General features: G+C 37.5%; 1 protein-coding gene and 2 pseudogenes across 1 annotated transcript in view; all 3 read left to right on the top strand.

Annotated features, from left to right (window-relative positions):
* The first annotated feature begins 8,254 nt into the window (after nucleotides 1-8,254).
* On the top strand, nucleotides 8,255-8,969 carry LOC101632132 (annotated as a pseudogene).
* Nucleotides 8,970-9,293: 324 nt separating this feature from the next.
* On the top strand, nucleotides 9,294-13,115 carry LOC105853748 (annotated as a pseudogene).
* Nucleotides 13,116-13,175: 60 nt separating this feature from the next.
* Nucleotides 13,176-15,801, top strand: part of CENPV (centromere protein V) — a 13,083-nt gene continuing 10,457 nt past the window's right edge. The window contains exon 1 of the mRNA XM_004685066.2: nucleotides 13,176-13,327. Coding sequence (XP_004685123.2) covers nucleotides 13,176-13,327 — 152 coding nt within the window. The remainder of the gene's footprint in view (nucleotides 13,328-15,801) is intronic.

The following is a 15,801-nucleotide window of genomic DNA, read 5'->3' as shown; positions in this document are numbered from 1 at the left end:
TTCATATTCTTTGGGTCAATAACTAGTAGAGGTATGGCTGGGTAGATGGAATTTCCATTTTATTTTCTTAAGAAACTTCCGTACTTTTTTCTATAGAAGTTGCACCAACTTTAAGTCCCACCAGCAGTGAATGAGAGTTCCTTTTTCTCCCATGCTCAACATTTGTTGTTTCCATTCTTTTTATGATCTCTCATTGTGGTTTTAATTTACATTTCCTGTATAATAAGTGATGGAACATTATTTCATGTGTATATAGGGCCTCTGAATATCTTGTGTGGTAAAATATCAATCTAGATTATTGGCCCATTTTTAAAAATTAGGTTGTCTGTTTTGTTGTTAGATTTCAAGTACTTTGTATTTTGAAAATTAGCCTCTTGTTATGATTTGCAAATATCTTCTTCCAGTCTTGAGGATGCCTTTTTGTGTGTGTGATGGTTTCTTTTAAGGTAAAAAAAGCTTTTAGTTTGACATGGTCACTCTTGTTTATTTTTGCTTTTGTTTCCCTTGCTTATTTCCCTGGTTTATTTTACTTAGCATAATGTCTTCAGGGCTCATCACGTTGTAGCATGTGACAGAATTGTCTAAGGCAATGTTGCAGTGTATGCATATACTATGTTTTGTGTATCCAGTTTTCTGTTTATGAATATTTGGTTGCTTCTATCCTTTGGCTGTTGTGAATAATGCTATAATGAACCCTGGGGTGCAAATACTCTTTGAGATCCTGATTTAATAACTGATTTTTTAAAAAAATTATTTATTCATACAAAACTGGAGTACAAGCCAAAAGTGCAGGGGCAGTGAGAGGATTCATCAGAGACAGAGTGGGGAGCACAACAGGCAGATCGACAAAGTACACTGCTGAGGGGAGTAGAGGCTAGACAGGAGAGGTCAGCTGCGCCATGTGGGTCACCTCCAGGACCCAGGGATTGAACTTGCATGGAAGCGGCTGCAGCTAACTTGCAGTGCTATGTCCTAACTCATTGTGCCACCATTTAATTGATTTTTTTAAGAGATTAAAAAATTTTATTGGCCCTCCCTGGTGGCGCAGCGGGTTAAAGCACAGCACTGAGAATCTAAGGCCGCTTCCGCATTAGTTCGATTCCCGCCTGCCCCGGAGGTGACCACATGGCGTGGCAGACCTCTCCTGCCCCGCCCGCTGCTCCCCTCAGCAGTGTACTTCGTGGATCTGCCTGTTCTGTTCCCCACTGTGTCTCTGGTGAAGCCTCTCACCGCCCCTGAGCCTCTGGCCTGTACCCCAGTTCTGTATGCACAAATAAATCTTTAAAAAAAAAAAGATTAAAAAATTTTATTTATACATATAGAACTGGGGTATAGGCCATGTACAGGGGCGGTGAGAGAATTCACCAAGACAGAGTGTGGAGCAGAACTGGCCTACTCATGAAGTACACTGCTGAGGGGGGCAGCAGGTGTGTGAGGACAGGTCTGCTGCATCTTGTGGATCACCTCTGGGGCAGGGATTGAACTCATGTTGAAGTGGCTCTGGCTTCTTAGAGCTGTGCTTTAACCCGCTGCACCACCAGGAAAGACCCCTATGTTAGGTTTTTTATAAAAATGTCATACTCTATATTCAGCAACCTTCTTTTTTCCCTCTTACCATTGTTTAGAGACTTAGTTGTACTGATAAATGTAGGCAGTAGACCTAGTTCAACTATTTTAGCTATTACAGTATTCTATGTGAAGATACTACAGTTTAATCAGCACATTCCTAATTTTTCTCTTTTTTAAAAGATTTATTTATTTATGCATACAGAATTGGGGTACAAGCCAGAGATGCCGGGAAGGTGAGAGGAATCACCAGAGACTGAGTGGGGACAGAACAAGCAGATTGATGAGTACACTGCTGAGGGGATCAGCAGGCGAGATAGGAGAGGGCTGCTCGCCATGTGGGTCACCTCCAGGCCGGGGACAAACTCATACTGAAGTGGCTGCAGCTAGCTTGCAGTGCTGTGTCCTAACCCAGTGCACCACCAGAGAGGGCCGCATTTCTAATTTTTCACTGTTTCAAACAAAACTGCTAAAGAGTTTTTAAATAACAAGTAATATCTAGAGATAATAGAGATTGAAAGAAACTAAAGTGGAAATGTATATAACCAGGGGTGAGATTAGTATTTCTGGATCATCCAAGGGGAAAACTTATCTCTCTCTTTAAAACTGTGTTGATATTGTTTTACAGTACTGTATAGGTTTCTTGAAAGGTTAAAAATAAAGCTTAGCGGTTAAAGTACAAACTGGAATGGGTTGAATTCCTGATTCCACCATTAACTCATTATGTAACTGTGTGTGAATTACTTCTCTGGGCCTCAGTGGTTGAGATAGTAACAATGCCTCACTCACAAGAGTGTTTGAATAATAAATGATCCTGCTTCAGGATGGTGAGTTTATACATGTAAAGTACTTAGAGTAGCGCCTCGTTTATAGGAAGCACTCAGTAAGTGTTAGCTATGTAAAAAGATAGAATTCTGTGGCAACACAGAGGAGGAAGGTTAAAAAGTGAGAAGGCATGACATATTGAGGAAATAGTAGTAACTATGCATGTCTTGGATTTACTGTGGCTATATGTGGGCCTGGGGTTTAAATAACTGGTAAAATAATTATGTGGTTAAAAAAAAAAGGTAAGGTGGTTTAAAAAAAAAAGGCAGAGATAACTCAGTAGCACCCTCACTAACTCTGGCCATATAGACCACAGAAGCCATTTACTTTTACATTTGGTGTTTCCTTTGCCTAAAACTTTTCTCATGGCCATTTCTATCTCATATTTTTAAAATTAGTTTATTTTTACATATTTTTGTGCATTTTTCCATCTCAGTTGCAATCCCTTTGGGTTTCCCATCACCAAATCGATCTCATATTTTATGTAAATGACAGAAAGACCTCTGACATTCTTTCTTGTGGGACTCAGTTACAGCATCCTGGTTTATTTTTCTTTACCATTTCACATTTATCCAACCCATAATTTTATGGTTTATTTGGTTTGTTATCTGTTTGGCTCCCTGACTAGAATATAAACTTGATGAAAGTACAAATCACAATTACTTGGTTTATGACCATAGTTCCACACTTAGCAGGTTTAGATAACAGTAATAATCAGCTCTTTGTAAATATTTATTTAAAGAATACATGACTAATGAAGGACATGCCTTGCTATGCAAAGGACTTTAGATTCTTTCTGTACATGTTCCACATAGGAATGACATGATCAGATTTCTATTTTAGAATGATAATCTGATGACATCATAGCATGTGAATGAGATTGGAGGTGAACACTTCAGAGATGATTGGCAGTTAACCAAGCAGGATGTGATGAACATCTACAAGTAGACCAACTCAACAAGTCCCAGCATCCCTAGAGAAAGAGGAGGAAGGAACAAAGAAAATCAAGTAAACAATACAACTTTATATACTTCTATTAGAAAGATCCAAGGTACTGATTTAAATGTATATAGCAAAATAAAAGGAATATTTGTATACAGGGAACTTAAAACAGAAGAAAATGAAGTTAGGAGTGAAACTAGTATATAAAATGTTGACTTTGAAGTTCAGCCCCAGAATCCTTGAGTTTATCAGTTTTGTGGAACTGTTATCTTGGTACAAAGTCATCTTAAATTATGCTATGTCCCAGACAGTGTTGCCTTAATAGAGTCCCTCTGTTTGAATTTAATTGATCCTAAATGAGAACTAAAGAACAAATTTCTGAATTACTTTGGAATTAAATGCTGCTCTTCAAATCCAAACATATATTGTCAGAGAATGTTTCAAAAGGCATTCATACTGGGCCCTCCCTGGTGGCACAGTGGGTTAAAGTGCAGCACTATGAATTGATCTGAAGCCACTGCAGCACGAGTTCAATCCCCAGCCAAGTAGCTCACCCACGTGGCACAGCAGACCTCTCCTATGTCACCTACTGTTCCCCTCAGCAGTGTATTTCAGTCATTCTGTCTGTTCTGCTTCTCACTATGTCTCTGGTGGATCCTCTCATCCCCCAAGCCTTTGGCTTTGCATCCTAGTTCTTGTATGCATAAATAAATAAATCTTTTAAAAAAAAAAACCAACCTACCCAACCATCATACAGAAATATAATGGATGATATATTTACAAATAGGACTGTAAAAATCACCAAGTGCTTAAATACTGTTCTTGGGAATTATGAAGGGATTGTGGCCACTTTGGAGGTAATTTTTATATAATGGGTGAGCACTACCCAAATATTTTGACAACTTTACTGCTGTGACCGCAAGCATTAACTCAAAAAAACTCACCTGGGTTTTTTCAGAAGTCTCTTGATCATTTGTCTGGTCTTGCTTCTTGCATTCATTCAACAAATTTATTAAGTGTCTGTTCTGTTCCATGCACAGGAAGCAACAGTAGTCAAGACACTGAAGATGTAACAGTAAACAAGACAGAGTTCCTGGTATTTGGAGCTTACGTTCTAGTGGACAGACAGACCAAAACAAACAAACAAACACACAAACAAAAAAACCTGTAATAAGTTAGGTAGTGGTGAATGCTATGGAGAAAAATAAAGCAAGGTTATAGAGAGATGATGTAGCTATTGAGGGTAGCTGTTTTGAAAAAGTAACTAGTTGAGCAAAGACCTGCTTAAAGGGAATCAGTCATGCAAATATAAGTTACAGGTTTTGGGGATCAATTCCAGCAAAAACACAGCAAGAGGAAGATCTTTGAGTTCAGGGGCTGTGAAGGATCTTTGACTGGAACCCAGGAGAGAGGGGTAAGTGGGAGATGCAGTGGGGGTGGAAAAAAGTGCAGATCACATGTAGTTGGAGGCAGTGGTATATAGGTATATAGTTTGAATGTTCTTCTAATTTTTATAGGAAACCTCTTGTTTCTCTTGTGGGTTGCGTCTTCAGGGCTGTGGACAGTATATAGCACATAGAGATCAGTTTCTTTTCAAATCAAACTATAGATTTAAAGCATCTCCATTGAAAATTTTAATAGAATTATGAAGAACTTGAAAAGCAAATCTAAACTTTATATGGATGTGCAAAGGGCCCAGAACAGTCAAGATATTCCTAAAGAACTAAAATATCATGTCTTTGTTACATTATAATTTTATAATTAATGAAACATACTAAGCATCTTGGAGAGTAAAAAAGCTTTGTAGCTATAAAAACCTAAGATTCAAAGAATGAAGAAGAGAGACTATGGTGCTGGGAAAATTGAAAATAGGTGATCTTACTGTACTGTACCCAAAACTGAATTTAAGATTCAGTCCTTAAATGTGAAAAGCAGAACTTTTCTAGAAGGAAATAAGGCAACTATTCTAAGGTAAGGAGGTTTAGTAAATCTTTCCTAAATTCAAGTATATAAAAATTAGAGACTTTTGTTCAACATACCCAGGAAAGATAACAAAAGGCTATAAACTTGGAGAAGACACTTGCAACACATTCACAAAAATCAGTATTAATAGGACGTGTATTTAGGAAGTCTGGCTATTTTTCTAACTCAGAAGCATCATATAGTTTGCCAATTCCTGTGACCGCTAGCATCTGTCTGTGCACCAAGATTATTCTAATCAAAGTGAAGTTTGTCTCTTTGAAAATGCTCAGAAAACAGAATTTACCGTGAACATGTTGATAGAAAGAAGGATGTTAGTATTGAGATAAATAATATCATCAAGGTAAGAAATCCAGACCTTTTCGAGAAGCTGAAAAGTCTGTGATGAGAGAGGACAACATGACTAGTCTCCCTAAGCACTGTCAAATACTGGTTGGGAGTACAAAATGCTGCCCCTTAGCTGCCCTAACTCAATGTTGCTTTTTAAATTGGGTCTGTAAGATACAAAGGGTCCTGCCCTCTGGTGGCCATTGTGGATTCTGTTCACTCTGTGCTTAACACAGAATTCTGTCTGGTGAGCAATAAATACCCAGTACTTTTAATCTCAAGCATAGAAACAATCATAGCTGAAAAGCACATTTGATAGGAGGATACTGTTATATACTCTGTTATGATTCTATATTTTGTCAACTTGTCCTAAATCACAAGAATTTTAGAGAAAAACAAATTGAATACACTATACTATTTCAGATGCTCTTAAAAGTTCTGTAGAGATTTGTCAAGGTTTTTTGTGTATTTGTATTCCCTTTAGGATTGAGTGTTGCTTTCCGTTCTGTGAGTACACTGAATCACTAGAGACCTCCTTGTGTTATTTTAGAGGGTTAAGCTAGAATCCAGAATGCCCACTAAAAACAAGAAAAGTTTTAAATTATGGCAAAACATGCATAACATAAAACTTAACCATTTTAGCCATCTTAAGTGTACAGCTTACGGTAACATGAAGTACTTTCACATTGTTGTACAACTGTGTCCACCATCCTTCTCCAGAACTTTTTTCATCACCCCCTCAACTGAAACTCAGCACTCCTTAAACAATGATTCCTAATTTTCCCTTCCCACCCCATGACAACTAGCTTTCTACTCTCTGTTTCCATGAATTTTACTGGTCTAGGGACAAAAATGCCCACTTGATTTTCAGCATGGGATGGTGTGTTCTGAATCTGCAGCCATATTATATATTTACAGTGTACATGTACAATGTACAAATTATGATAAATTTTTCACTTTATATTTTTACTTACATATTAAAAGCTAGGAGGAATATTTTTTGCAGCAAAAAAATATACATTAAATCCCTTTGAAGGAAGGTGCAGTCACCACCACTATCTATTTCCAGAACTATTTTATTATTCCAGGCATAAACTATACCCAGTAAACAGGCCCATCTGTCCCCTCCTCCCCTAATCCCAATAAACTCTACTGCTTCCTGTCTTTTTGGATCTGAAGCCAGAAACAGTCGTGTTGGTAAGGAAAATTGCAAAATTAGTTTAATTAGAGGCATGAATAGGTTTCCCATTGAATACATATGACACTTTCGTTCAGAAAATAGCCTATATAAATGAGAAGTTAAGAGTGAAGAAATCTTAACAAAACCTACTCAGATGCATTGAGATACTAGAGTATAATAGAAAAATGCTTTTTATTTAAGTTCTTAAGAAGGCATGTAAGGACTCTCCCTGGTGGCACAATAGGTTAAAGCAAAGTACTATGAAGCTTTTCACAGCCACTGAAGCATGAGTTCGATCCCTAGCCTAGGAGCTGACCCACATGGCACAGTAGACCTCTCCTGTCTCACCTGATGCTCCCCGCAGCAGTGTATTTCAGTAGACCTGCCTGTATGCTCCCTACTCTATCTCTGGTGAATTCTCTCACCACACCCCCCAAACCTCTAGCCCTGTTTTTGTATGCATAAATAACTAAATCATTAAAAAAAAATGAAAGTAGGCCCTCCCTGGTGGTGCAGTGGGTTAAAGCACAACACTAAGAAGCTTAAGCCACTTCTGCCTGAGTTTGATTCCTTCCTGCCCTGGAGGAGATCCACGTGGTGAGGCAGACCTCTCCTGCCCCACCCACTGCTCCCCTCAGCAGTGTACTTTGTGGCTCTGCCTGTTTTGATCCCCTCTCTGTCTCTAGTGAATCCTCTCACCCTCCGCATCTCTGGCCTGTACCCCAGTTAAATAGGAATAAAAAAAAAAAAGTTTGTAAAATTTTGTATCAGTTCCTTGAGATCACTCTGTTTTTATGGTTATATTTGCTTTTTCATTTCTAATGTATAATTTTGTTGCCATGTTATCTATTAGGGTGGCAGTTGTTTATTTTATTAAACAGGAGTAGTAGTAATAATTTGGCAAAATTCCTGAATCCATGGGAAAAGGAAAAAACATACAAGTTTTCACAGCTGAAGGAAGAGACTAAAAAGGGAAGCAAACAGAACTAGGGTTAACATTTCATTTGCTGCACTGAAAGTAAATGACAGTGGAACATACCTACAAATTGAAGAGAGAACCATGAACCCCACTCCCAGATAAAATGTCATTCACCTTTGGGACAAAGGAAAGAATTTATTGCCCATGCATCCTGTGTGAAGAAAATGTGCCCATACATCCTATGGTGAAGAAAATACTCAAAGGTAGTGGATTTGGAATAAAATCACAGTATTAGGTAAATAAAGGATATAATGTGCTTTTTTGTGAAAAATTCAATCTTGCAATCAATATAGTTATATTTTAGTGGATAATTTATTCATTCAACAAACATTTTGAGTGCCAGGCCAACCAGCAACTCTTGGAGTTAGCATTATGGTTATGATAAGAATGAGCTAAGAAATACTTAGTATAGCTGTTTTAAAAAAGTCTTCAAATAGTCTTTGCCTTTGGCATGGATGATCTTGTTGCTGCCATGCACCAATGCCCTGCCCAGTGTGACTGACTGGTACTGTAAGAACAAGCTGTACCCAAAGTCTTGCTTCTGCCAAGGTATCCCTAATACCAAGATTTCTATCTTTGACATGGGTGGAAGAAGACAAAACTGATGAGTTCCTCTGCTGTGGCTATGTGGTATCAGATAATATGAGTGAGTGTTCTCAGAAGCCCAGTGGCTTCCCATATTTGTATTAATAAATATATGGTGAAAAGCTGTGGCAAAAACTGCTTTCATATTTGTATGTGGCAGTCCCTTCCACATCATCTACATCAACACTATGTTGTCCTGTGCTGGACTGACCAGCTGTATGTAGACAGGGATGCGGGGTGCACAGTAGCCATGGTCCACATTGGCCAAGTGATCCTGTCCCTCCTCACCAAGCTGCAAAACAAGGGGCACGTAATCGAGATGTTACAGGCTCAAGTTCAAGTTCCCAGTGGCCACAAAACCCACATCTCCAAGAAATGGGGTTTTACCAAATTGAGTTCAAGTGAGTTTGAAGACACAGTGGCTGAAAAATGGTTCATCCCAGATAGTTGTGGGGTCAAATATACTACATCCTGAATCACAGCCCCCTGAATGAGTGGTGAGCCTTGCACTTGGGAGAACAAAAGAGCTGCCTCTGCCTTAGTCATGAAAATCTACATTCTCATCTAACAAAACAAACGAGATAAGTCTTCAAATAGAAAACACTGTAAAGGGGAGGACATAAGGTCAATGGGAAAGTGGGAAAGCAAAATTGCAACTTTTTTTTTTACTTTGATAAAAATTTAGTTTGGTCTTGAAGATTCATGACCTCTTTAAGTCCAAGAATATATATTTCTACATATTTTGTAATATTGTCTTCTAAAAATGTGTTTTGCTATTATCTGTCTACAATGATGATCACTGTGCATTACTACAGTCATGGCTTTTGGAGATGGAAAAGTATCCTTTTTTTCTTTTTTGAGGTAACATTGGTTTACAACACTGTACAGGTTTTACCATAACTGTTAGGTATGGAAGGGAAACACCAGCATTATGGAGACAAAGAGGACTTCCAAATGAGGAAAGGAATGAAGAAAATCTTTTCCAAGTGAGTACAAAGAAAAAGAACATGATAAAATATAAAGTTAATTTGGTAGATTGAAACATAAAGATTACAGTTTAATAATACTTGGACGTGAGCCCAATTCTATAAAAACTGGTAACAACCTGAGTTTTTAAAAACCCACCTATTGTTTTTAAAAGTTTAAAGAGTTGAAAGTAAAGGGATGGTCACCATAGATCATGTAAATAACAGCAAAGAAAATAGGAATGGGATATTGTCAGATAAAGTTGAAATCAAGGCTAGATACATTAAAGAGTGCAAAAAAAGACCATTATTTAATAAAAACAATATTCTGTACATAAATGTATATAAGTAATATACATTCATTTTCCATACATGTAACTAAAATTCATACTTATACATATTTTTTTATGAATAGCTTATAAATGTTTATAGACCAAACGTTCAAATATGTAAATTGTACTAATTTTTAGAATTTGGGCAAAACCAAAGCAAGTCTTAGAAGAATTCAGTAACACAGTTTATTATTATTTTTAAAAGACTTACTATATTTTTTAAAAAAGATTTGTATATGCATAGAAGAACAGGGGCACTAGCCAGAGGTGCAGCGGGTGAGAGGATTCATCAAAGACAGAGTTGGGAGCAGAACAGGCAGGTCTGCTGAAATGTACTCTGTAGGGAACAGTAGGTGAGATAGGAGAGGTCTGTTGCACCATTTGTGTCACTTCCCTGGTTGGAGATTGAACTTGTGCTCAGTGGCTATGGATTGCTTCATAGTGCTGTGACTTAAATCCTTGTGCCACCAGAGAGGCCCGAGTAATAGTTTATAAGTTTGATTTAACACCTGGAGAATTTGCTAATTTACACAGTCCATATCCTTTCTGTCCAGGGAAATCAATTAGATACCTGATCATAAGGAAAATGATAAAATGCCAGAAAGAAATTATATAATTCAGAAAATTTGTGGTCCAATAAAATAAGAAATTACAAAAAGATTTAAAAAAAATATTTACTTGGACATTCAGAAACTAAAACTCAGATTTAAGAGGAAATAAAAATCAAAACGACAAGTGAATTTAGCAAGGTAAGTGGCTACAAGGTCAATATACACAAAACTAAATTATTTTTCATAAATTAACATCAAACAATTGGGAAATTAATTTTAGATACCCTTTGCAATAGCAAAATAGCAAATATTTAGGAATAAGTTTAACAGAAGATAAGTGATCACAAAACATTGCTGAGGAAATTAAGACCATAAATAGAGTGCAGAATTGACTGAGTCTTCCTGGAAGATTCAGTACTATTAAAAAGTCTGTTCTTGGGGCCCTCCCTGGTGGCATAATGGGGTAAAGTGCAGCACTTTGAAGTTAGCCACAGCTCTACAGTCCAAGTTCTAACCCTGGCCAGGGAGGTGACCCACAGAACTGGGGTACATACCAGAGGTACAGGAGTGGAGAGAGGATTCACCAAGACAAAGTGGGGAGCAGAACAAGTCGATCAAAGAAGAACATTGCTGAGGGGAATAAATAAATCTTTTTTAAAAAGCTGTCTAAGAGTAATGAGCCAATAAAGAGAAATAGAATCTTGTGAATTCCTAAAAAAAATTTTTTTTCAGCACATAAGAAAATACTGAAACAGTTGTCAAAAATATCATTAAATCCATCAAGGAGTACTGGAAAAAAAAAATCTCTCTTTAAGAAAGAAAAATACCGGATGGTTTCGCTCCTAGCAGGAGTATAATGGACCAGGAGAGAAAATAATAAGAAAAATGAACAGCCATATACCAGAGACATTTTACATTTTGTGGGGGTGGAGTGAAGAATGGGATCAAAAACGTGGGTGGGGGGAGGGAAGTGCATGGGACTATGATGATGGCACATGGGTGACTTGGTGATGGGAAACCCACAGGGATTACAATTGAGATGAAAAATAAATGTACAAAATGATGTAAAAATAAACTGTTATATTATTTTAAAAAATCTCTATATTGATCTATAGTCAATGCAATTTAACCCCAAATACTGAAAGCAAGCTTTTATTTTTGGTAACTCCTCCCACCCTACCCACCCCCCCAAAAAAAACAGCAACCTTAACCATCTTAACACTGGTGAACTTTTCTCTGTATAGGTTTCTCACTTTTGGAGCTCTCAGCTACCATGTATAAAAAAAATGTTAATTTTCTGGAGCTACCATGTTGTGAGCAAGGCCAAGTTCTGGAGAGGCTCTGGGTAACTGCTTCAGTTCTCAACCCAATTAATCTCTCAGACGTCAGCCAGCATCAACTGCCAGCTATGTATGTGAAGCCTATTTTGATATCCAGTGCGTTCAGCCTTCAAATGACTGTGGCTTCACTGTACATCTTAGTAAACAGGCATGAGAGATCAAGCAGGGACTATTGAGCCAAATTCTTCTGCATTTATGCCCCACAGGATCTTGAACAAAATAAAAACTTTTTAAAGTCACAGCAGCCTTATTATAATAGCCCTAAACTAGAAACACTCTGAATGCTCTTCACCAACAGAAAGAACAAATAAAGCATGATATATTACTATATTGGAATACTATGCAGCAATGAAAATGAAGCACGGCTACATGCAATAACATGGATGAATCTTACAAAATAATATTCAAGTCATATTTAAGAATACATGTGCATTTATATGAAGTTAAAAATCATAGTGCTAAAGCAAGAGTAATGGTTAACCTTGGAGTGGATTGACCAGGAAGAGGGACAAAGAGCCATTCTAAGATGCAGGAAATGTTCTATATTTTGGTCTAGATGTGAATATATGAAAAAACACTGGTAAGATATGTAAGGTTTAGCGCAAATTTAAAATGAATAATGACTAAGATTTTACAGACACCATACCATCAAATTGGCTTGAAGTGGCAAATGCAATATTGAATATGCAATATTGCACACTCAAAGCCCAACAAGATGATTTAAAAGGTGTGTGTTTGGAACAGTCTGACTGTTGCAATGAAGTTAAGTTGACTTAGGCTAGAGGTAACTATCAATAGAATAATATGGAAAATATTACTACTCAGGAATAGTAGTAAATGAGTGAAAATTAACCCAGAACGCTAGCATCTAAGTCAGTTCTTAGTATACTCCAGCCTTATCTTTCTTTCCAGCAAGACAGATGCTGCTGTATATCAAGGACTTCCTGGCAGGGGGAATGGCTATCCATGGTCATCTCCAAGACTATGGCACCCATTGAGGGGATCAATATATTGCTGTAGGTTTATTGTGCTCTCAAGCAAATTGCTTCATTTTCAACACAAGAGCATTATAGACTGAGTAGTTTCTATTCCCAAGGAGCAAGGAGTTCTGTCCTTTTGTCATGGCAACATGGCCAGTGTCACCTGCTACTACCCCACCCAGGCTCTCAGCCTTGTCTTCAAAGACAAATGAATACAAGCAGCACTTCCTGGGTGGTGTGGGGAAAGAGGATCCACTTTGGACATTTCTTTGCAGGTAATCTGGCATCAGGTGGTGACTCTGGGGCCACATCCTTGTGTTTGTGTATTCTCTTGATTTTGCCTGCAGCCCATGCAGGTAAAGCTCAAACTAAAAGGACATTCAAAGGTCTTAGTGACTCCCTGACTAAAAATCTTGGGATTAAAGGCCTGTATCAAGGTTTTAATGTGTCTCTGCAGGATATTATGAGTTACAAAACTGCCCACTTCAGTAACTGACACTGCAAAGGAACTACTTCCAGACCCCAAGAATACTCACATCCTTATCAGCTGAATGATGGCCTAGTTCCTCACGCTGTGGAGGGTTGACTTCCTGTCTGTCTGATGCTGTGTGTGCCACGTGATGATGCAGTCAAGGCACAAAGGAACTGCTATTGTATACACCGGCGTGATTGACTGCTGGAGGAAGATTACTTGTGATGAAGCAAACAGTGCTTTTTTCAAGGGTGTGTGGTCTGCTGTGATCAGAAGTGTGAGTGCTGCTTTTGTGTTTGTCGTGTATGAAATCATGAAGTTCATTTATATCATTTCTAATTTCCCCACCTGTAAACAAGCATGTTGTATTATAGAACATCTTTTGAGCATTCCTGACAAACTATTGGCTACCACTAGTAACTATTTACTGGTTGAAACTGGAAAGCAATAATTCATTTGACCATTTTTCTCTTAAAGTAATTTCATTGGTGATGCAGATAAGACTCAATTACATTTTTTATTTCAGTCACTCCTGATAAAGAACAAATTAGAAAAATAAAATATAAAAGAACAAAAGTTAAAAGAATGAAATGAGGAATATTAACTCAGGGAGTTAAGGGGTTTTCATAGGAATATTCCTGTAGAAATTAACAGATAATTATACATAATTATATATAAATATTTATTTATTTATGCATTCAAGAACTGGGTTGTAGGTCAGATAGGCAAGGGTGTGTGTCAAGAGGATTCACCAGAGACAGAGTGGGGAGCAGGTGAATCTACTGAAATACATTGCTGAGGGGAGCAACGGGTGAGACAGGAGAGGTCTTCTGGGCCATGTGGGTCAGCATCCTGGACTGGTGGTAGCTTGACAGTGCTGAGCCTTTAACCGCTGTGCCACCAAGGAGGTCCTTGATTCTGTGTTTTATATGGCAATGTACAGAAGTTAGAATGGTCAAGACTTAAGAACAAATCTGCAGCACTTTTATTTCAAGACTAAATAATTAAAAAATTTAAGGAAAGGTAAGTAGATCAGTGGAACAGAATAGAGCATTGAGATAGACAATTGATATGGGAAATTTAAATGAATCTGATCTCTGCCTCACACCATATGCAAAAATGAATTTGAGATGAATCTTAGCCTTAAGTATGAAAGCTAAAACTGAAGCTTTTGGAGGAAAAAGCAGGAGAACAACTTTATGACTTGGCCCTCCCCTCTGGTGCAGCAGGCTAGAGCACTGCACTACGAAGCTAAGCCAAGCTGTGGCCACTTCAGTGTGAGTTCAGTCCCTGCCCCAGAGGTGATCTACATTGTGCAGCAGACCGGTCCTGTCACACCTGCTGCTCCCCTGAGCAGTGTACTTCGTTGATCTGCCTGTTCTGTTACCCACTCTTTTTCTGGTGAATCCTCTTGCTGTCCCTGCACCTCTGGTCTGTATCCCATTTCTGTATGCATAAATAAATATTTTTTAAAATCTTCATGAGTTTTTGATTAAGCACAATTTTAAAACATAAGAAAACCAACTATAAAATAAAAATTTCACAGTTGAACATGAGAATAAAAAAGATCAACCAAAAGATAGCAAAATGAAAAGGTGAGGCACGACTGGGAAAGTTTATTCTAAAATTTTTTGTTGTCAAAAATCAGGTATAAAGAACTTCTGATGCACTCAACAACCTAGTTTATAAAATGGACTAACTCTCAGAGTGCCTGGCAACAGAAGTTGTTCAATATCACTACAAGTCAAGGACATGAAAAATAATACCAAAAGGAGGTATCAATGTACTGCCACCAGAAGGGCTAAATTTAAAAAGACTGACAACAACAAGTGTTTCAATGGTGTGGAACAACTGGCCTCCATCACTGATGGAGTATAAAATGGTATAGCTACTTTGGAAAATTGTTTAGCAGTTCTCAAAAGACTTAATGCTAATCTATGACCCAGTGATTCCTATTCCTATGATTATACTGAAATGAGTCCACAACAAGACTTGTATCCAAATACAGCTTTATTCATAATTGCCCCAAATTGGAAAAAAACAGATGTCCATCAACAGAATAAACTTAAATATTACACAGCCATAAAAATTGATACACAACAATAGATAATCTTTGAAAACATGTTGAGTGATGTCAGACATAGAAGAGTACATGCTGTTTTAAATTGGCATGATAAAACAGGTATTCTGCCTTTCAAGTCAGAATTATAGTTCCCTCTACAAAAATTCTTTTGCCTGAGATAAACTGTTCACATTTGAATTGGTGGTGGTTATATAAGCTGTGTATTTAGGATATAAGCATTTTGCTCTTTGTAAACCATATCTTCAATAAAGATAATGGGAAAAAATACAACCACAGATTAAGAAAATTTTAAAAGTGAACACTTCATATCAAAGTCTAGTGTATAGTTAAAGCTATACTAAGGAAAATATTTTTATTATTACAAAATACTGAAAGTTCTAAATGATAAACAAGAATGTTGAGATTGAAGCAGAAACTTAACAAGTAGGAAAAAGTAATTTGACAACATGAATAGAACAGCTAATAAGATGAGAAAATAGCTGTTCATGTAATTTTTGTCTTTAAATCTTGATGGTCTAGTCAACAAACAACAGAATCTAGTTTGGGCCTCATTCATTCATTCATTCATTGCATTAAAAAAAAAAAAAAAGACCAACCCTCTTGACCATCAGTATCAAGACATTCTTTTAAAATCTTTTACAAGGTTGATTTGGGCTGTCCAGCAGGTAGCCGGTGCCAGTCACTTACAAGCATT

The sequence above is a fragment of the Condylura cristata genome, unplaced genomic scaffold (genome assembly GCF_000260355.1).
Source record: "Condylura cristata isolate star-nosed mole 26May11 unplaced genomic scaffold, ConCri1.0 scaffold00017, whole genome shotgun sequence".
Classification (NCBI taxonomy): domain Eukaryota; kingdom Metazoa; phylum Chordata; class Mammalia; order Eulipotyphla; family Talpidae; genus Condylura; species Condylura cristata.
Note: the sequence above shows the minus strand (reverse complement) of the source record. Positions and strands in the feature narration are given on the sequence as shown.